This window comes from Octopus sinensis, linkage group LG28, assembly GCF_006345805.1.
Source record: "Octopus sinensis linkage group LG28, ASM634580v1, whole genome shotgun sequence".
Classification (NCBI taxonomy): Eukaryota; Metazoa; Mollusca; class Cephalopoda; order Octopoda; family Octopodidae; genus Octopus; species Octopus sinensis.
The window spans coordinates 9,566,135-9,590,405 of record NC_043024.1 but is presented as its reverse complement, the minus strand read 5'-3'; the positions used below and the strand labels follow the sequence as shown (position 1 = coordinate 9,590,405).

Sequence of the window (24,271 nt, the reverse complement as noted above, 5' to 3'; positions counted from 1 at the left end):
TCTGTCATGCAGAGTGATGGCCATCACAACTGTAAACTGCTTATATTGGTTGGCATTAGCTTGTTTACCAACCACATGGTTCCGGGTTCAGTCCCACTGCGTGGCACCTTGGGCAAGTGTCATCTACTATAGCCCCGGGCCGACCAATGCCTTGTGAGTGGATTTGGTAGACGGAAACTGAAAGAAGTCCGTCATATATATGTATATATATATATGTATGTGTGTGTGTATGTGTGTTTGTGTGTCTGTGTTTGTCCCTCTAGCATTGCTTGACAACCGATGCTGGTGTGTTTATGTCCCTGTCACTTAGCGGGTTTGGTAAAAGAGACCGATAGAATAAGTACTGGGCTTACAAAAGAATAAGTCCCGGGGTTGAGTTGCTCGATTAAAGGCGGTGCTCCAGCATGGCCGCAGTCAAATGACTGAAAGAAGTAAAAGAGTAAAAGAGAGTTGATTTGTTTTCTGGGATCTCAGACTGGTGCTTTGTTCTTCTGGCATTTACACGGAAAAGTTCTGTGGTAAGAATTTACACATCCAAAAGACTTTCAGGAATATGAATAATTGTTCATCTTAATCCACAACATATATATATATATACTCTTTACTCTCTCTTTTACTCTTTTACTTGTTTCAGTCATTTGACTGCGGCCATGCTGGAGCACTGCCTTTAGTCAAGCAAAATCGACCCCGGGACTTATTCTTTGTAAGCCCAGTACTTATCCTAGCGGTCTCTTTTGCCGAACTGCTAAGTGACAGGGATGTAAACACACCAGCATCGGTTGTCAAGCAATGCTAGGGGGACAAACACAGACACACAAACCCCCACACACACACATACATATATACAAATATATGACAGGCTTCTTTCAGTTTCCATCTACCAAATCCACTCACAAGGCATTGGTCGGCTATAGCAGAAGACACTTGCCCAAGATGCCACGCAGTGGGACTGAACCCGGAACCATGTGGTTGGTTAGCAAGCTACTTACCACACAGCCACTCCTGCACCTATATATATATATCAGCATGAAGCTGGCCTTCATGCCGATGGCACGTTAAGCACACCATTCGAGCGTGATCGTTACCACGTCCCCTTACTAGTACTTGTGTTGGTGGCACTTGAAACATTTGAGCGAGGTTGTCGCTAGTGCCGCTGGACTGGCTCCTGTGCAGGTGGCACGTAAAAAGCACCATTTGGACGTGGCTGTTGCCAGTACCACCAAACTGGCCCTCATGCCGGTGGCACGTAAAAGCACCCACTACACTCTTGGAGTGGTTGGCATTAGGAAGGGCATCCAACTGTAGAAACACTGCCAGATCAGATTGGAGTCTGGTTCGCCAGACCTCAGTCAAATCGTCCAACCCATGCTAGCATGGAAAGCAGACGTTAATGATGATGATGATGATGATGATATATATATATATATATATATATATATACTTTATTTAAACAAAATATATATATACTTTATTTTATATATATACTTTATATACAAAATATATATATACTTTATTTTAACAAAAACTGTCCGATGAACGGGATCGTGAAACTCAGTGCTGCTATTAAATAAAGCATATTACTCTACCCCTGGTATTTGAGTATTCTTTTTTCCACCTTGTTTCACATTTATGTGTTTACTCCGGCATATATATATACAAAAATTCTATAATTATGAGCATAATTATAATTAGGGTTCAGCAAAAATTTGCTTCACATACTGAAATTTAGAAATAGCTGTTAAAATACTATTCTACTCCCATAAGATATCTCCCAGGCAGCAATACTCAACAACTCATGCAGGGTAAAAGATTGTCTTAACTGGTACATCACACGTACTGAGAAGAGCATTGTTGCTGAATTTTCTTTCCTTTTCCTTTGATTTCATTCGGGTTTTTTTTATTCTTCTTTCCTTTTTCTTTCTGTCTTTCTTCCCCCTTTTTTTTTTCAGTCACATGAGTTTGTAAATGAAAAATCTGGTGTGTTTATTTCAATGGCCCACCAATGTATACGGTGAGTTTCTTTGCCCAAGGTGTCGAGAAGACACTTGGGTAAAAATGGAAAAAAAACTGAAAGAAGAGGATTAAGGCCTTGAAAATTTTGGGGGGAAGGGGGCTAGTCAATCACGTTGACCCCAGTACATAACTGGTACTTATTTCATCGGCCCCCGCCAAAAAGATGAAAGGCAAAGTCGACCTCAGTGCAATTTGAACTCAGAACGTAACTGCAGACGAAATACCTATTTCCTTACTACCCACAAGGGGCTAAACACAGAGAGGACAAACAAGGACAGACACACAGATTAAGTCGATTACATCGACCCCAGTGTGTAACTGGTACTTAATTTATCGACCCCGGAAGGATGAAAGGCAAAGTCGACCTCAGCGAAATTTGAATTCGGAATGTAGCGGCAGATGAAATACTTATTTCTTTACTGCCCACAAGGGGCTAAACACAGAGGGGACAAACAAACGGATTAAGTCGATTATATCGATCCCAGTGTGTAACTGGTACTTATTTAATTGACCCCGAAAGGATGAAAGGCAAAGTCGACCTTAGCAGTATTTGAATTCAGAATGTAGCGGCAGACAAAATACCTATTTTTTTATAACCCACAAGGGGCTAAACACAGAGAGGACAAACAAGGACAGACAAATGGATTAAGTCGATTACATCAACCCCAGTGCGTAACTGGTACTTAATTTATCGACCCCGGAAGGATGAAAGGCAAAGTCGACCTCAGCGCAATTTGAACTCGGAATGTAGTGGCAGACGAAATACCACAAAGCATTTTGCCCAGTGTGCTAACGATTCTGCCAGCTCGCCTCCTTATTAAATAATAATAATAATAATAATAATAATAGTAATAATAATAAGAATAATGATAATGATAATAATAATAATAATTATTTCTTTACTGCCCACAAGGGGCTACACACAGAGGGGACAAACAAGGACAGACAAACGGATTAAGTCGATTACATCAACCCCAGTGCGTAACTGGTACTTAATTTATCGACCCCGGAAGGATGAAAGGCAAAGTCGACCTCGGCGGAAATTGAACTCGGAACGTAACGGCAGATGAAATACGGCTAAGCATCTTGTCCGGCGTGCTAACATTTCTGCCAGCTTGCCTCCTTCTTAAATAATAATAATAATAATAATAATCATCATCATCATCATCATCATTTAACGTCCGCTTTCCATGCTAGCATGGGTTGGACGGTTCAACTGGGGTCTGGGAAGCCCGAAGGCTGCACCAGGCCAGTCAGATCTGGCAGTGTTTCTACAGCTGGATGCCCTTCCTAACGCCAACCACTCCGAGAGTGTAGTGGGTGATTTTATGTGCCACCGACACAGGTGCCAGACGAGGCTGGCGAACGACCACGCTTGGATGGTGTTTTTTATGTGCCACCGACACAGGTGCCAGACAAGGCTGGCAGACGGCCACGCTCGGATGGTGTTTGTATGTGCCACCGACACAGGTGCCAGATGAGGCTGGCGAACGGCCACGATCGAATGGTGTTTGTTACGTGCCCACAGCACGGAGGCCAGTCAATGCGGTACTGGCTACGGCCACGTTCGGATGGTTTTCTTGTGTGCCACCGGCACTGGTACCACAGAGATACAAATTCCATTGATGTTCATCTATTTTGATTTGTTTTGATTTTAATAATAATAATAATAATAATAATAATAATGATAATAGTTATAATAATAATAATGATAATAATAATAATAATAATGTTGAGAATATCAGATGTGAGTGAAGTGAGTTTTGGTTTTTATTCACAGAATCAATTATACAACATGGAAAAAATAATTGAAATTAAAAAAAAAAAAAGGACATTTAAGTGAAATATATAATAATATCAACATATTATAATTGTTTGTAGCATAGGTAGAAGGCCATAAATATATAGGGAGGTGGGGGGGAGTGCAGTCGATAGCATCGACCCCAGTAGATCACTGGTACTTTATTTGAAAGGCAAAGTTGACCTTGATGGGATTTGAACTCAAAAATCTAAAGGATCGGAACTAAATACTGCAAGACGTTGTTATCTGATGCTCTACCGATTACACCAACCCAACACCCATGTGTTAGTGTATATATATATATCAGCATATTGTGTGTGTGTGTGTATACATATATGTATATGTATGTCAGCAAATTGGTGTGTGTGTATATGTATATATATATATGTGTGTGTGTGTGTGTATATATATATATAATCTGATGAGAAGATTGCATCTTGCACCATTTATTCCTTTGGAATAAAACCATGTTGTCTTCAAAACATATGTCGAGAGTAAAGGAATTTTGTTAACATCTTCGTTCAACTCCATTCATTTATTTATTTATATATGTATATATATATATTTTATCAGCATAGTGGTGTGTTTGTATAATATTTAGTAGTTGATAAATATCCATGGACTTTAAAGATGAGTTTACAGCTATTTGATCCACTGACCTCCTGTTCACTAAATAAAGATGTGAGCAGCATCTTGTAGCCAGGTCATCATCATTTAGCGTTTGCTTTCCATGCTGGCATGGGTCAGACAGTTTGGTTGGAATTGGTAAGCCGGAGAACTGCACCAGGGTCCAATCTGATTTTGGTTTGATTTCTACGGCTGGATGCTCTTCCTAACACCAACCACGCCAAGAGTGTAACGGGTGCCTTTCGCAATTTCCACAGACGCTTTTATGTTTTCCACTGTGGAAACTCTGGTCACTGATGTTGGTCAAGATTGGTGACTGCTTGGGGTAACCACAGCGCTTTAACTATGCTCTTTAACCCTTTTCATATCAATCCATCTGAAACTGCTCTAACATTTATGATATAAGCCTCCTGTTTTAAACTGATCTATAATTCTTTCCATCAAAATTTTGTCTTAATATATCTTCTAAACATCAGCTGAATAATTACAAAGATAGTTTGCTAAACCGTTTATTTTCAAAACTGGAACGATAGTAGTGTATTTCAGCAGAAATATCCTAATCATATGATTTAACTTCTTCTAGATCTTTCCATCAAGTGGGCCTTAACTCTTATCACAAACTAATCAGAGTCCATCCCCAGTTTCTATGATACAAACCTCTTGTTTTAAAGTTTTTTAAACTAAAATTATTCCATCAAAATTTTGTGTTAATATACCTTCTAAATACCTATTTCTTTACTACCCACAGAGGGGACAAACAAGGACAGACAAACGGATTAAGTCGATTACATCGACCCCAGTGCGTAACTGGTACTTAATTTATCGACCCCGAAAGGATGAAAGGCAAAGTCGACCTAGGCAGAATTTGAACTCAGAATGTAGCCGCATATGAAATACCTATTTCTTTATTACCCACAAGGGGCTAAACACAGAGGAGACAAACAAGGACAGACAGACGGATTAAGTCGATTACATCGACTCCAGTGCATAACTGGTACTTATTTAATCGACCCCGAAAGGATGAAAGGCAAAGTCGACCTCGGCGGAATTTGAATTCAGAACATAACGGCAGACGAAATACCACTAAGCATTTCGTCTGGCGTGCTAACGTTTCTGCCAGCTCGCCGCCTTAATACCTTCTAAATACCAGCTTAATAATGACAACGTTATTTTAATAAATTCTTCATTAATTTCAAAATTCTGTTAGAATACTGATTTTCTGGAAGCTAATGGTCTCGAACCTCTTGTAATCCACATTAGTTTGCACTAACGAACAGATACTTGAGTTTCAATTAATTATTTAAGTAAATTTAGTATTTGTTTAATTTAGAGGCAACCACCCCTGATTCAGAAATCAGGAAAGACTCTAGAACCAAGGGTTTCAAAAAATTGATATTATACCAGGATTTGAAACAATGATGGTGTATTTGAACAGGAATATCCTGCGCCATATGGTGTAGTGGTTAAGGGTGTGGACTACTGACCCCAAGATTCCAAGTTCGATTCCAGGCAGTGACCTGAATAATAATAATAATAATAATAATAAGACCACTTCCAATTCTATGATACTAATACCGTCTCCAGCTGGCTATACAGCACGATCTGTGTCCTTATATTTTTGACACAGATCGTGTGGTATAACCAACTGGATATGATGTCTCCTGGTGCTAAATTATAGCAATATTCGTCCTAAACCAGGACTGTCATGTTATGTTGGCAAACAATCTTTACTCCAAAGTACGGTTGCTGAATATCTCTCTTGAGATTTAAAAATAGTAATTTTCTAATTTATAAATCAGTGACTAGTTGTCACTTTGAAAACTATATATTTCGAACAGGGAATTTGGCAGCACCACCTCTAGCCGAGCAGTTATTCTGTGCTGATGAAGGGAAATAACCCAGGAATCACGATACACAGATATTGTTTTGAGCTGAGTGGGGGTGCCAGATTCCCTTGTTCAAAAATATAAGGACACAGATCGTATCGTATAGCCAGCTGGACACGATGTCTCCTGGGGCTAAATTACAGCAATATTCCTCCTAAACCAGGACTGCCATGGTATATTGGCAAACAATCTTTATTCCAAAGTACGGTTGCTGAATATCTCTCGTTGTGAGATTTAAAAATAGTAATTTTCTAAGAAATATCCTAGATACACGACTGAATTTCCAGATCCTTCCAACATATCTCTCCTAATCCTTTTGATACCAACCCACCAAAGACCATTTCCGGTTCTATGATACAAATTCCTATTTCAAACTCATCGATATTAAAACCATCCACCTGAATTTCATTTTAATTTCCATTCCGTTGCCAGCCTCGCCTGGCCCCTGTAAAAAGCACCATCCGATTGTGGCCGTTTGCCAGACTCCCCTGGCACCTGTGCCTTGGCATGTAAAAGCACCCACTACACTCACGGAGTGGTTGGCATTAGGAAGGGCATCCAGCCGTAGAAACATTGCCAGATCAGACTGGGCCTGGTGCAGCCTTCTGGCTTCCCAGACCCCCGTTGAACCGTCCAACCCATGATAGCATGGAAAGCGGACGCTAAACGATGATTCCAAACATCATTTTAATAACGACAAAGTTGTTCTCCTAAATTCTTCATTATTTTTGCAAAGTGTATTTCAACAGGAATATGGTAATGAAAAAGGGTCACAGTGGACTCACCATGGTTGAATGGTTAACAGGTTCATTTTGCAATCGTAAGGTCCAAGGTTCAATCCCATTGCAAGGCATCTCAAACAAATCTTATTTACTATTTTTTTTTGTCTGTTTTTTTTTTCTTCTTTTTTTTCATATTGATTGTTTATTTTTGTTTCTGAATTTATTGTTTGTTTCTTTCTTAATTTTTTTTTTTTTAAATGTTTGTTTGTCATTTTCTGATTGAAATATGTATTGCGAAGGGATTGGTGAGGAGAAGGGAACCAGCATCATCAATAACAACATCATTCTCATCAGCATCATCCTAATCATCATCATCATCAATATAATTGAGCAATAAAAACGGCAGAATAAGTAGTAAAGAGGTAGAGAGAGGGGGGAGGAGAGGGAGACGGGGGGTAAGGGAAGGGGGGAGGGTTCGATGGATGAAACTAGACAAGACACAATGGTATGGTGTAGTGGGGGAGAGAAGTGTGGGCAGAGGTGGCAGAAAAATCAATTATTATTATTATTATCATCATCATTATTGAAAAACATTTAGATTACAGGAACAATTTTGTAATCAGAGAGGGGGGAGGGATAGAATGGAATTGGGAGGGAGGGGTTGGCTGAAAATACCTGTCAATATAGGGCAGGGTGTCCCTACCTTTTTACTCGAAGGGAAACTCTTTTAAATAAATTCCATGGCACAAGGATCCCCTGTGTTGGCCCTTTATGGGTAGTAAAAAAAACAGATCCCAAAGTCTATAATTGTTGTATGTCCCTCTATGTTGGCCCCTTATGGGTAGTAAAAAAAAACAGATCCCAAAGTCTATAATTGTTGTATGTCCCTCTATGTTGGCCCTTTATGGGTAGTAAAAAAAAAACAGATCCCAAAGTCTATAATTGTTGTATGTCCCCAATGTAATGTCCCTCTATGTTGGCCCTTTATGGGTAATAAGAAAAACAGATCCCAAAGTCTATAATTGTTGTATGTCCCTTTATGTTGGCTCTTTATGGTAACAAAAGGGTTAATCCTTTAGCATTCAGATTCCTTTATCAACAATAATGCTTATTTATTCATCATCATCATTCAGTGTCTGCTTCCCATGCTGGCATGGGTTAGACAGTTTAGCTGGAACTGAGAAAACAGAAAGCAGCACTAAGTTCCAGTCTGATTTGGCACAGTTTCTACAGCTGGATGCCCTTCCTAGTGCAAACCACTCCAAGAACATAATGGGTGCTTTTTACAATCCACTAGCACAGGGGCTTTTATGTGCCACTGGCATATAAAATTGTTCTGAATTAATCCTGTATTACCTTGTATCTTTGAAATTTCAATGATGTGATTGTTTATTCTTAGAATGACATTGTAGGGTATGTGCAAGAGGCTAAATCTGGCCAGTTTTGACAGAAGAACAGGTAGAATATATGGGTCAGATATGGCCAGTTTAAATGCTAATAGGTTAATACAGAAGCCTGGAATTTTCTGTTTTAGAGTATTCCATTTTTTGTTGTGTCTAGGGAGAGTCAACACACAAATTCACATAAAGAATATTGCAACCCAGATATAAAAATGAAGTAGAATATCCCATGTCTACCCCATTTGGCTGTAGATTGGACAACAATATATATGTTATATATATACACACACACATATATACATCTATAAATATATAATATGCATGTGTAGGAGAGGCTGTGTGGTAAGTAGCTTGCTAACCAACCACATGGTTCCGGGTTCAGTCCCACTGCGTGGCACCTTGGGCAAGTGTCTTCTACTATAGCTTTGGGCCGACCAAAGCCTTGGGAGTCGATTTGGTAGACGGAAACTGAAAGAAGCCCGTCGTATATATGTGTATATATATATATATATATATATATATGTATATATGAGTGTGTGTGTGTATGTTTATATGTCTGTGTTTGTCCCCTTAGCATTGCTTGACAACCGATGCTGGTGTGTTTACATCCCTGTAACTTAGCGGTTCGGCAAAACAGACCGATAGAATAAGTACTGGGCTTACAAAGAATAAGTCCCGGGGTCAAGTTGCTCAACTAGAGGCAGTGCACCAGCATGGCCATAGTCAAATGACTGAAACAAGTAAAAGAGTAACCCTATGCTTTTAAGTGTGGTGTGAGACGTATGTTATAGTGTATGTTATACAGGTGGTGTAGAATATGAGGGGTGGGTTGGTGTATATATAGGTGTAAAAATGATTGTACTTCATTCAGGTGTGTTTATTTAAAGGATTGTGTTACAGATCAAATGGCCCGTGTCTGTGTAGTGTGTTTGTTGTATGGAAACTGTACTGTGTGTTATGTTGTATACACACTGTTTACTATTTGGTGTTGTTGTTGTTGTTAAGCAACAAGAAAGGAAAGGGTGATTAGGTGATGGTCTAGGGCTTAGGGGCGGGAGACCCCAGACCTTGGAAAAAAAACAACTTTGGTCGTCTTGTTGTAGTCGAGGGGTCTTCATTGACGCCCGACACCACTGGGAGGTGGCCCTCGAAGTCGCTGGAAATGGAGATCTCCAGGTCCAAATTCTTGGACAGCTATTTGGTGTTGTGTAGAAGCTTTTCTTTTGCGTGGTTCTACTGAATTGAGATTATGCAGTGTAGGGCATGGGTGGTGCTGAGCTAAACCAATATTTATCTATTCTTAGCAGATGCTTTATGAAAGACTGGGTACTTTCATTATTTTTTAATTAAATTTTTTTTGTGACACCAGATCTGGCAAATTATAGTTTTTGGCTCCATTTCAGACTTTCTGTTAGTGTAGACATGACAGGGAAGGGGTCATAGGGTAAAAATAGGGGTTAATTTTACTGCCAAAATATAAAACAATCAGGGGGAAAGGTGTGTTCTGTGTATAATATAAACCAACAGCAGTAGGGCTGATGTTATTGCCTGTAATAAAGATGTTAAGCCCTTCTAAAAAAAGGTTCAATTTTTGTTAGGGATTTTATCCTTTATTGCCAAACAATCACGCTTTAGTCATTCCTTTAGATCAGGGTCCACTTTAGGATGTGGTGGTGGAAGGGAGGGTATAATAAAGGGACTACATGAGATGAGCACTTCTCTAAAAGAGGGGTTCAACTCCAGCCATACACACACACACAGCAACAAGAGGCACTTGTGCCCTTAATGATAAATATTTTGTTTTAGGGATTACAATAGATATTTTATTTTTGGGGTTACAATAAATATTTCATTTCAGGGGTTTAAAAATTGGCTCAGCTGGGGAAGAATGCTAGAACAAGGATGGAAGACATAAAAATGACCACCCAGTTTAACATATCCATAACAAGTCCCCTGCGTCCCTTTAGTAGGGTTCACTTTATAGCAAGCATCTGAAGCAAACCCCTAATCTCAATGTCTTCATGCGTTTCCCCTTACAGCAACGACCCTTCGATTATATCTGCTAGGGTCCCTTTAGTAGGGTTCACTTTATAGCAAGCATCTGAAGCAAACCCCTAATCTCAACGTCTTCATGTGTTTCCCCTTACAGCAACGACCCTTCGATTATATCTGCTAGGGTCCCTTTAGTAGGGTTCACTTTATAGCAAGCATCTGAAGCAAACCCCTAATCTCAACGTCTTCATGTGTTTCCCCTTACAGCAACGACCCTTCGATTATATCTGCTAGGGTCCCTTTAGTAGGGTTCACTTTATAGCAAGCATCTGAAGCAAACCCCTAATCTCAACGTCTTCATGTGTTTCCTCTTACAGCAACGACCCTTCGATTATGTCTGCTGGGGTCCCGACCTCAAGTCTTAGACACCCCCGTGCATAAATAAAGAGGTGATAAGCGTGGCCCTTCTTTCTAGGACCAGAGGAATTCTGACCGACTGACTGACTGACTGACCGACCCCAACTTATGTTGTCTGAAGTGATATAATTCTCCCACTTTTGGATTAACGAATCTACGAACATTATGAAGAAATAATTAAAAATAGAACGGGTGTATATAATTGACCAAAAAGAAAGTTCGATGTTTAGAATGAATGCAAGAAGAGAAATACAAAACATAATAGTGTATAGCGTGTGTGTGTGTGTATATTAATCATATATATACATCTATGTATGCACACGTATATATAGGTATGTATGTATATTATATTGTAGATACAATATAGATAATCGTCATTGGTAAAGATCTTTTCAATATTTCTTTGTTAGTAATTAATGTTTAGGCATATCTTTAATATAACGTATTTAAAAGAAAAACTGTTCTCTCTGCATATACACACACATATACAAATATATATGTATATATATATATTGTGTGTGTGTATGTATGTACATATATATATATAATATATATATATATATATATATATATTATATATATATATATATGTATACATGTATGAAAATATATATTTATATATATGCAATCTATATATATATATATATAGATAGATAGATAGATAGACATAGGTATAGATATATAAATATATATATGCAATTATATATAGTATATATATGTATATCTATCTATCTATAATATATGTACAACTATATATATATATATATATATATATGTATAACTATATATATATATATATATAAATATATATATATATATTATATATATATATATATATATATAAATATATATATATATATAGCTACTAAAACTCTGACTCCAAATTTCATGACACCTAAGGTTCATATCTCTGATCAACAAACAATACTTGGGAAAACCAAACAGAAATGTCGTTCATCTAATTATTTTAAGAACAGTTTTCTGTATCGTTCCCCCAAACTTTGTTGGAAGATCGGTGATGTGAAACTTAGCGTCACCAAAAAATTAAGTTCTCATTTCAATAATTATATTTCGACAGTCTACTCTCACCCAAGAATAACACCTCTTCCTTTCTTCTATACATACTCACACACATACATACATATATATATACATATATATATACATATATGCACACACATACATGCAGACACATCATCTGATAAAGCATCTAGCAATTAGCCAGGGGTCAAGAGGAGGAATTGAGGAATTTATAGTGAAAATAGCAGGAGGGGTCAAGGGGGAAAACGGTTAACAACATCAAAGAGGGAATGGCTCAAACAGAACTATATACAGCACAGCCTTATTGGGTATATATATATATAGAGAGAGAGAGAAATATAAATAGTAGAGTGTATACAATATCTGTTAAATTAATACAGCATTTAATATATTTGCATTGGTAATATCATATTTTTTTTGCATTATTTTTGAAGATTTTTTTGTACATTCTTTGTTTTTTTCTTTCTTTCCTTTTTTTCTTTCTTTTTTCATATTTTGGAAACAAAAACAACATCTCGAACATGTATTGGCACTGACAATAGGAAAAGGGTTTAGAAAAATAACGTATATATGTGTGTGTGTGTGTGTATATATAATATATATATATTGTGTGTGTGTGTGAGTGTATGTATGTATATATATGATATATATATTGTGTGTGTGTGTGTATATATATATTGCGTGTGTGTGAGTGTATATATGTATATATATATGATGTATATTGTGTGTGTATATATATATATATAGATAGATAGATAGTTAGAGAGATAGAAACAGGCACATAAAAATAGACATATATAAATATAAGTACATTTGCATGTATATATTAATATACATACACATGTATGTATATCTATATATATACGTGTGTATACATATGCATTAAAATATATATATAGACATATATATATATATTTATACACACATATTTACATACATATACATATATATATGTACATAAATATACATATACATACACATATATATATACTTATATATATATAGATACATACATACACATACATATATACATACATACATATATGTTTACATATATACATACTTATATTTACATATACACACACATACATACATATATATACATACATAGACACACACACATTTAGTATCAGTAGTTTTACTATTAAACAATAGACAGTACAGACATATATGTATTGATATACATACCTATACACACACATACACATATATATATATACATACATATTACACTCAATGAATGTAATACTCTCCAAGTGTGTCTCACAGTTTAGGATTTGAAATGTAAAAAAAAAAAGAAGAAAAAAACCACGAGTAATCCTACTCTTTAGAACAGATCAACAAAGCTATTTTCAGGTGTTACTTTGAAGTCACTGTCAACCTTTAGGCAAAATGTAAATTTTATATACTCTACACTTAAGTATTGAATCCTTTCTGTCAATGTTTGAATGTTATAATCCTCATAACTATATGTATGTATGTATGTATGTATGTATGTAGTATATATATATATATATATATATATATATGTATATATGTATGTATATATATATATATATATATATATATATATTCACGCAGTTCGTCCAATAGAGAGACATGTCATATTCTGCGTTGATGGTGTGACCCTTTGGCAGGTATTTTGTGAGGAGTACTCTGTCTTTCTCCCAGAACACTGAAGCTAGAATCTTTCCAGCTGACTTGTGGGTCTGAAGCTTCTTGGGATGTGGTATGTGGTGAACCACTGTGGCCCCACTCCACTGATTGCTGCTTGGTCTAGGGATCATGAAGATGAAGCTAAGTTTCATTCATGGTAACTAAACGAGCCATAAAATCAGCTTTTCCTACAGCAAAGCAGTCCAAAATTGCCATGATGCTGTCACCCTGATGCACTTCTGATCTGCATCCAGGCATTTTGGCACCCATTTTGAGGACAGCTTTCTTATGCTCAGAATGTTATGGATGATGAGGCCAACTCTTTAGGGGGTAGCACCCAGAGTCTCAGCTATGACTTAAGCTGAAATCTGACAGTCCTTGAGAATCATGGTGTGCACAGCATTGACTCTGTCCTCCATGGTCATGGCAATTGACTGTCCAAACTAGGGGTTCATCTGTGACCTTGAAATGACCAATCCAAAACCTTGATACCCAAATTTTCACTGTAGAGTAAGATGGGCAGCCATCCTTCAAAACTTCCTTCATTCTTGCCATATGTAGAAACATACACACACTCTCTCATGGTAAATATTTCATATATTCTTATGTAAGTGTAAAATATACATATACATCACCTGTTTTCTTAATCAAGGCATATTCATATTTTAATTTTCCATTTACTACTAATTATTTATACATATATTTTAATTATATGTCAGCACCTTAAATTCATACATTTGTGACTTGTATTCTTGACACCAATAGAAGTAGTGAAACTGTTTTAAGGTGTCAAAACCACATAGATATATGACTGGCAGCTGACGAGGGAAGCACCATGTTTATGCTAAATATATATTTTGTTCTTTCTTGAGTGATTTTACTCATTATTGCTCTCCTATTTGATTTGTTCTACTTATGCTTAAACTGGTGCTTATTTTAACCTTTATTGTTTTCTGGTAGGGGGTTGATTAGGGATTAGTTAGGACAAGGTTTATACTAGGGTACTTTGCTTTGTAAACACTTATAAACTATAAGAGTCAGGATGTAATAATGTGACAAGTATGAAGAATATATGTGTATATGTGTGTGTGTGTATATACACACATACATATATATATATATGTATGTATATACACACATACAGACATATATCATCATCATCATCATTTAGCATCCGCTTTCCATGCTAGCATGGATTATAAATATATACACATATATATATATACACACATACATATATACACTATATATATACATATATATATATATGCATATTCATATATATACACACATACATATATACACTATATATATACATATATATACGCATATACATATATACACACATACATATATACACTATATATATATATATATATATAATTATATATATATATATCTATATATATATATGTCAAACAACACAAACGTTAACCGATATAGACTCAACACACAGAGTAAAGTAGAGTAGAGTAGATAGATATGTTTATCATATTAAGAAATGACAGTGTACTCTGAGTTTTGCACTTGGCTGAGTATGTTTATCATTTATATATTCATGTATGTGTATGTGTGTGTGTGTGAGCATTTATGTGAGTATATGTCTGTATGTATATAGATTCCTTTTTCATCACACATATAAATTTTTTGTAGTTTTTAGCGTTAACGATAGTTTTCGTAAAATAAATATGAAAAAAAAAAACTGACAAAATAAATAAAATCAAAAACAAACACACAAACTTAAATAAATATAAACCTTTACACATTGTTGTAGATAGCAATGGTTTACACAGTTAGCAACAATAAAAAAAAAGAAAAATCTTATACACAAATGACAGTAGATAAATAGCAACAAACATGGATTTTACGCAGACAGCTGTGTGTAGATAGCAGTTCATATATATATATATATAACTCCACACAAATGACAGCTGTGTGGAGATAGCAGTGTCTATATATAATATATAATATATATATATATATATATATATACTATATATATAATATAGATATAACATCCACACAAATGACAGCAGTGTGTAGATAGCAGGTAAATATAATATATATATAATATATATATAACCTGCACACAAATGACAGCTGTGTGTAGATAGCAGTGTATATATATATATTATAATAATATAACATCCACACAAATGACAGCAGTGTGTAGATAGCAGTGTAAAAATATATATATAGATATATATCTATATATATATCTATATATATATAACTGCACACAAATGACAGCTGTGTGTAGATAGCAGTTGGTTATATATATATATATATATATATATATATATATATAACCTGACACAAATGACAGCGTGTGAGATAGCAGTGTATATATATATATATAACCTCCACACAAACGACAGCAGTGTGTAGATAGAAATAAACGTAAATTATAAACACATCGGAGTGTGTAGATAGCAACAAAATACTGATTATGCACAAACAACAATGTGTAGATAGCAACATGTACGACTTACAGACAGACGATAGTGTTTAAATAGCAACATGTACAGGTTATACATGTGACGGTACAGAGATAGCAACGTATACGGATAGAAAAGGCAATAGGCAATCCCATATTGAGCAAAATGTCTTGGCGATCAGTCTGTTTTGCAAGGTTCTCTTCAGAGGTGAATATCAAAGCAATAGTGAGAGGGTGGGTGGCGGTGGTGAGGGTTTCAACATCACCACCAGGACCACCACCGCTGATATATAAGCTGGAACCCTCGCTCCGGGGTTGTTTTTTTTTTTTTTTTTTTTTACCAGTGTCTGCTCTGCTCTTGGTTTTTCGGGGGTTTGTCTCCCCCCGTCTGAGGGAAAAAAATCCGAGGAAAATCCGAGGAGCGGCATGGCTTCGTCATCCACTTTCTTCTGCCCGTCCCTCCCCCCCTTACATCCCCTCCCCACACACACCCCCGGTCTAAGAGGTTAGGCAAAAGGTCATAGGTACTGACCCTTTCTCCACCAGGAAACCATTGGAAACAGAAAAAAAAAAAAAAAAAAACAAAATACAAAAAAATAAATTAGGAGAGAAAACAGATAGATAGAGAAATTTATATATACATACATATACATACACACACATATATATATAAGTATATATGTATGTATGTACATCAGTATGTCTGTATATATGTGTGTGTATATATATAGATATACACACACACACATATATATAAATATATATATATATAAATATATATAAATATAAATATATATATGTGTTTGTATATAGATATATATATTTATGATCCTTATACAGTACTTATGACACAAAATTCGCTACTTAAGTTTCATAGTCAAGCCGTAGTTTAAACTCTGGTGAAGGACAATGCCACATGCTATCCAAACATTGGACAAAACCAATATGATTTACATGCAGTAGGAGTATGCATTTTCTTTTTGATTTTTTACCCCATGGATGTATGACATGTAGCATTATCGTCCACCAGAATTGAAACCCTGGCCTAGTCATGAAACTTGAGTATCATATTGTATGTCTTATGTGCTGTATAAAGACCATATCTAATACTATGATCGGTATTGAGTTCTCTTTATATGTTGAATTGTTGAATGTTCACCCAGTCATACTAGTATATATAGATATAGATGTGGATATATATATATATATATACATATATATTTATATATGTATGTATATATGTGCATATGAGAGGAGAGAGCGAATAGGAGGGGATTGCCCGAAATCTTAAATCATCTTCTTAATCTGCTTGGTTTGATCCTTCACCCTGGTCGTTGCCGTCTTCACGCTGTCTGTGAGTTCGTCGAGTTTCTCATTCTGTTTAGTCTCCTCGTGGTTGATGTTCAGCGCCATCGACTTGATTTTGGTCAGGATGCTGCTCACTTCTTCCGCCTCCGAGTCGGACACCAGCTGCCGGGAAGCGTTCTTCTGTTCCTGCATCGGGTCCTTGTACTCTGTAGGCGACCGTTCCTGGATGGAGGTGTTCTGCGTTGAAATGGAACCTAAGTAAAAAGAAAGACAAATATAACAAAGACAAAAAAAAAAACAACACCATAAGAAGAAAAATAGCGTTCAATCATCATCATCATCATCATCATCATTTTCACATTCACTTTTCCATGCTTGCATGGGTCAGACAGAATTTTGTTGAGGTCTATTTTCTACAGCAGGATACTCTTCCTGTTGCTAACCCTCACCTATATCCAAATAAGGTAATATTTTCCAATACTTACCAAGGCCTTAGAGTTAACTCTAAGGACCTCAATGTAGGCCTACATTGAGGTCCTGGAAATAATTGTTAAACTCTGGATAGACAGTGTATGCAATGGAAGGCCATATGTGTTTCAGTAAGACTCTGCACTATCACACATGGCTCTAGTAACACAGGAATGGATGGCTGAAAAGTTTCATGATCACCACAGCCCCTAACATTTGGCCTCCTAATTTCTCAAACCTCAATCCATGTGGAGCATTGTTGAGAGGTCAATGAACACGCCCATAACACCAAAGATTCTTTGAAAGCTGCCATAGTCAGAGTAATGTCCAAAATGAACCAGGACCACTTGATTCGAGCATGTAAATGATTTAGATCTCATATAGAAGCAGTTGTTGAAGCTGAAGGTGGCTTCATTGAATAACATTATAGAAAAGAAGGTTCATTTTTATCCTCATAGGATGTTTTCATAATCATCATCATCATCGTTTAACGTCCGTTCTCCATGCTAGCATGGATGGACAGTTCGACTGGGATCTGGGAAGCCAGGAGGCTGCACCAGGCCCAGTCTGATCTGGCAGTGTTTCTACGGCTGGATGCCCTTCCTAATGCCAACCACTCCGTGAGTGTAGTAGGTGCTTTTTACGTGCCAGGAGAGGCTGGCAAATCCAAATTGAGGGATAAATAAAGGTATTATCTGTTATTATATAGCTGTTTTTTTTTTTATAAACATAAATATGTTCTCAAATAATTTACACACCCGTATACATACATATATATATAATTCTTTTCTTTCTCTCTCTGTTTTATTATTTTTCCTTCTCTGAATCCTTTTTATCTCTCAATATAATACAGATAGATTCTGAACTTTGCCTGACGTATGCTTATTCTTACATCTACACTCTCGGAGCATCCACCTCTGTTACTGACTTGGTCACTTAGATAACGGAAGCTATATACTACCTTTAGCTTACTCCCCTGGCAGTTGATGGAGTCTATTTTCTGTACATTTTTAGAGTTTATTGTACCTATGCATTTTCCACATAGAAAGCCTATTTTCCCAGTTAACCTTCCTCTGATATTGCTGCATCTCTTATGCGTCCATAGCTTGCACTGGGTACATCTTATGGAATTTCTGCCTATGCCTTTCCTACAGATTGAGCAGAGCCATCTACCTGAAGGGATTTGTGATTTGTCTGCTTTCCTACTTACTAAGACTTTGGTTTTTGCTAGATTAACTCTAAGGCCTTTTGATTCTAGACCATGCTTCCACAACTGAAATTTCTTCTGTAATTCTGGTAATGATTCAGCTGCAAGAACAAGGTCATCAGCATCAAGGAGCCCCCAGGGACAGTCCATCTTAAATTCCTCTTTTATTGCCCAGAGAACTATGATGAACAAGAGAAGGCCGAGGACTGATCATTGGTGAGCCCCTACTTATACCCTGAATTCATCTCTATACTCGTTGCCAACCCTCACCTTACTGACAGCGTCCCTGTACATGGCTTGTACAATTCTCACCAACCACTCATCTATCCCTAGTTTTCACACTGACCACAAGATAAGAGATTGAAGGACCCTGTCAAAGGGTTTCTCCATGTCAACATAAGTCAAGTACAGAGATTTGTCTTTGGCTAGGTACTTCGCCTGCAGCTGCCTTACTGGAAATATAGCACCAGTGGTGCTTCTCCCTAGCACAGAACCAAAGTGCATCTCATGTAGACTAACCCAGTCCCTAATTAGTTGGGCTATGACCCTCTCAGTAACTTTCATCACCTGATCCAATAATTTGGTACCTTTGTAATTATTTCTATCTAAGGCATCACCTTTACCTTTGTAGTAATTGACTATGGTGCCGTTATACCAATCATGGGTATGATTCCATCGTGTACAACCCGATTAATTAGGCACAAGGCCTGAAATTTTGGCAGGAGAGGAATTCAAACTCAGAAAGTGAAAAGAATAACAATAAAAGAAAACCAAAAACAAAGATGGTGGTGTGCTCCAATATGACCAGAAGTGACAGGCAGGAATAAATAGAAGAATATATAAAAAACAAAGCTTACTTTTAATTGGAAGATCAGAGCATAAACTCTCTGTTTGGCTTGACTCCATGAACTCAAATCTGTCCTTAAGGCGGGTAGCCAGTCTTTTGACAAATTTATGAATGTGAGCAGAAATAATGGTGTAATTCACATCAGGTTTTCCAAGACAGAAATGGCTAATATGAAGTTCCCAGGGAGTGACAGCATAAACTCGGGAAATTTCTGACCAAGAATAATTTTCAACAACAGCTTGCAGTGGTGTGGTGAGGGTGAAAGCCTCGCGACTGATTCTAAGAATTCCATCACACAGAGAGTGTAAGGGGCACCTGTCTTCGTCCATCTTGTAATAAAGCACTTCATATTCATGGACATCTGGAATGTCTTTGTTGGTGATGACCACTGGGTCGACCACGTCGTTGGTTTTCTGCGTTGTGGTCAGCTGACCGAACCAAGACTGTAACCCTTTAATTAAATTCTCTGACACATCAAGGTCTTCTTCGATGTCGTACATGACTGCGATGCAATTATCAATTTGTTCGCCTTGCGATTCCAGTTTCTCGGCCGCCTGTGCCAAAGTCCTTTCAGAATCGTGAGTAACTTTCAAGAGTTCCGTGCCGAGTTCTGTGCTCTCTTTGAGCGCTGGCTGGTCCTTGGCGTCTTTGCTAAACAGCCCAAATCTTAAGAAATGGTTCAAGGTTAAACAAACGGCACTGCGGTCTGTAAACGACGAAAACCAATGTATGTCTTGGCTGTTGTTTAATGTAATCACCAAAGAACTGAAGATAACGGTCGATCTCATTTTCTTTATGGTTTCCACTTTGCCAAAAGGAATAACTAACGTCAGGGGTGTATAAGCTTCTTCTTCTTTGTGTCATTTTCTTTAAAGACAATCTGGGTTGGGTCAGCAACAAGTTTGCCGTAGAGCCATTGGGATGTCTTGTTGCAGTAATACGAGGCGTACCATTCTCGGATATAAAACCCTGTTGCAGACATCTCGGTAGCGGTCAAAATACCTGCAATAAAAAAAAAAAAAAAAAAAATTAAATTAAATTAAATTTAAAAAAAAAAAAAAAATATATAACAACAACATTGCAACTCTTTACTCTTTTACTTGTTTCAGTCATTTGACTGCGGTCATGCTGGAGCACCGCCTTTAGTTGAGCAAATCGACCCCGGGACTTATTCTTTTGTAAGACCAGTACTTATTCTATCGGTGTCTTTTGCCGAACTGCTAAGTAACAGGGACATAAACACACCAGCATCGGTTGTCAAACAATGCTAGGGGGACAAACACAGACACACAAACACACACACACACACACACATATATATATACATATATTCGACGGGCTTCTTTCAGTTTCCGTCTACCAAATCCACTCACAAGGCTTTTGTCGGCCCGAGGCTATAGTAGAAGACACTTGCCCAAGGTGCCACGCAGTGGGACTGAACCTGGAACCATGTGGTTGGTAAGCAAGCTAGTTACCACACAGCCACTCCTGCGCAAGGTTAACATTATTTAACCAACCCCACCCCAATTCTTTCCATGCTGTCCCATGAGTTGGATGGTTTGAGAGGAACTGATAAGCCAGGGGATGACACCAAGCTCCAATGCTTTGACAGGGATAATCTCTATGGTTGGACGCCTCCCCCCCCCCTAATGCTGACCATTTTGCAGAATCTGCTGAGTAGTTTTGTTTTTTCATGGCACCGGTACTACCGAGGGTAACAAGTACCTGCAAGACAAGATTCCTCAATTGAGTTGGGTGTAAAATAGAGGGGTTTTATATGGAAGTATGATAAAGGGACAAAAGGAAGTAGCTTGCTGAAGAAGGGAATACATTGTTGAGAGAGAGAGAGAGAGAGAGAGAGAGAGAGAGAGAGGAGAGAGAGAGAGAGAGAGAGAGAAGAGAGAGATGGAGAGATGGAGATGGAGAGAGAGAGAGAGGAGAGAGGAAGAGAGAGATGGAGAGAGAGAGAGGAGATGGAGAGAGAAAGATGGAGAGAGAGAGATGGAGAGAGAGAGAGAGAGAGATGGTGAGAGAGAGAGATGGTGAGAGAGAGAGATGGAGGGAGAGAGAGAGAGATGGTGAAGGCACATCCTCGGAAGGTCCCTCTTTAGTTTGTTGTTGTTATTGCTGTTAAGGGTCAGATCAGCAGCTCTGATGGGACAGGCTCAAAGCAAAAAAACATTCCAGCTATCTTTTGTACATCCATGATGAATGGTCCTTCTCATTTTAAGAGAGTAAGGTGGGGATTCACCAAATCTTCCTCAAATTACAACTTACCATCACAAAATAAAAGGATGACGGATAATGTAATCCTAGACGACCTTAAATAAGGTGAGATAGGCATGGGTGGAAAGCCTTTAATAAAACCTTCTTTAATTAATTATGATGTTTTATGATGATGATATTAATACAAATTCTAATAACAACACTAGGCAGTGGTTCTCGTGGCTTCTGATCTCGACTGATTGGAAGTGTTATCATGTACATTGTTTTGTCTTGGTATAAAAGATGGGCTACAGCAAATATTCTGCTCAATACCACAGATTTGCTTGTCAGTTGCTTGACCTTAAACAGTTGAGCATGTCCTTTAGTGGCTGACGATATGTGCATCTTTGATCACAAGCAGAAGTAGTGGGGGAGCATCATAGCCATGTGCTGAGAGGAAATTCTTTGGGGTTTGAATAATTCACCTCTGGAAACATGGGTATTCCATTCAACATCCTTAAACAAACCTTATTCAGGGACTTTATGAGCGGGATGGGCTACTCGACTTTGAAGAATATTTTAACTGGGTCCCACCTGCAAGGTCATGCACTGTTTATCTTGATATGAAATCACCAGGTTACATACATATGGTTGTGATGCATGTACCTGGTGTACCCTTATCAGACGGTTAGTCATGATGGGTATACTGGGCTGCGTATGTTTGCTATCAAAGTGTCACTTTGACAGCATGCGCTGCTCTTTCACTCAATAATAACAATGGTTTCAAATTTTTCCACAAGGGCAGACATTTGGGGGAGGAGCTAAGTCGATTACATTAATTTATAAACCCTGAAAGGATGAAAGGCAGAGTTGCTCTTGACGGAAATTGAACTCAGAACATAGTGATGAACGAAATACTGCTAAGCATTTTGTGCAGCATGCTAACAATCCAATTTCTTTATTACCCACAAGGGGCTAAACATAGAGGGAACAAACAAGGACAGACAAAGGGATTAAGTTGATTACATTGACCTCAGTGCATAACTGGTACTTAATTTATCGACCTCGAAAGGATGAAAGGCAAAGTCAACCTCGGCGGAATTTGAACTCAGAACGTAGCGGTAGATGAAATACCGCTAAGCATTTCACCCGGCGTGCTATCGTTTCTGCCAGCTCACTGCCTTTTTCCACAGGCTAACAATCCTGCCAGCTTGCTGCCTGTGGGGGAGCATCATAGCCATGTGTTAAGAGGAATTCTTTGTGATTTGAATAATTCATCTCTAGAAACATTGGTGTTTTGTTCATCATCTTTAAACAACCTTTATTCAGCGGCCTTTTAAGCAGGATGGGCTATTTGACTAGAAGAAAATTCTAACTGGTCCCCACCTGCAAGGTCATGCCCTTCCTAAGACCAACCACTCTGAGAGTGTGATGTGTCGTGTCACCACCATGGGAGCCATTTGCATGACATAATTCCCTGCCACAACTGTGATTTTGCTTTGCTTGATGGGTCATCTTCTCAAACACAACATAATGCCAAAGGTCTCGGTCACTGCCTCCCTGAGGCCCAACACTCAAAAGGAATTCAGCCACTTTGTTTCCGTGAGGCCTGACACTTGAAAGAAAGTCAGCTGCTTTGTCTCTGTGAGGCCCAATGCCTCGAAAGATGGTCTTTACCTGCTTCAGGCACAGGTGCCAGTTAGGTGACACTGGCATCAGCCACGACTATGATTTCACTTGGCTTGATGGGTCTTTTCAAGCACAGCATATCGCCAAAGGTCTCGGTCACTAGTCATTGTATCTGTGAGGACCAAAGTTCGAAGATCATGCTTCACCACTTCATCCCATGTCTTCCTGGGTCTACCTCTACCACAGGTTCCCTCCACAGTTAAAGATCAGCATTTCTTTACACAGCTGTCCTCATTCATACACATCACATGACCATACCACCACACTCATCTCTCTTGCACACCATCTGATGCCTTTTATGCTTAATGTTTCTCTGAAGATGCTTACACTCTTTCAAACATGCACACTGACATTTCACATCCAGTGAAGCATACTGGTTTCGTTTCTTTCAAGCCTACGCATGTCCTCAACTGTCACAGGCATCATACAATCTGCCTTTCACTCTGAGAGAGAGGCCAGCAGAGGTAGGAGCTCTCTGAACTTTGCCCAGCCTAATCTTATTTTCACAGCTAGACTCTCAGGGCATCCACCTCCACTACTAACTTGGTCACCTAC

The 24,271-nt window shown here is 37.9% G+C and overlaps 1 protein-coding gene and 1 long non-coding RNA gene across 2 annotated transcripts in view; both read right to left on the bottom strand.

Moving 5' to 3' along the window:
* Nucleotides 1–10,043: 10,043 nt before the first annotated feature.
* Nucleotides 10,044–11,317, bottom strand: LOC118768315. The gene is made up of 2 exons (XR_005004128.1): nucleotides 10,562–11,317; nucleotides 10,044–10,466 (listed from the first exon to the last, which is right to left on the bottom strand). It is a non-coding gene; the product is annotated as an uncharacterized LOC118768315 (long non-coding RNA).
* Nucleotides 11,318–16,929: 5,612 nt separating this feature from the next.
* LOC115225811 (synaptosomal-associated protein 47-like) overlaps nucleotides 16,930–24,271 on the bottom strand; it is an 11,785-nt gene continuing 4,443 nt past the window's right edge. The window contains exons 2-3 of the mRNA XM_029796781.2: nucleotides 19,833–20,824; nucleotides 16,930–17,554 (exon numbers count right to left, since the gene is read on the bottom strand). Coding sequence (XP_029652641.1) covers nucleotides 17,280–17,554; nucleotides 19,833–20,610 — 1,053 coding nt within the window. The 5' untranslated portion in view covers nucleotides 20,611–20,824 and the 3' untranslated portion in view covers nucleotides 16,930–17,279. The remainder of the gene's footprint in view (nucleotides 17,555–19,832; nucleotides 20,825–24,271) is intronic.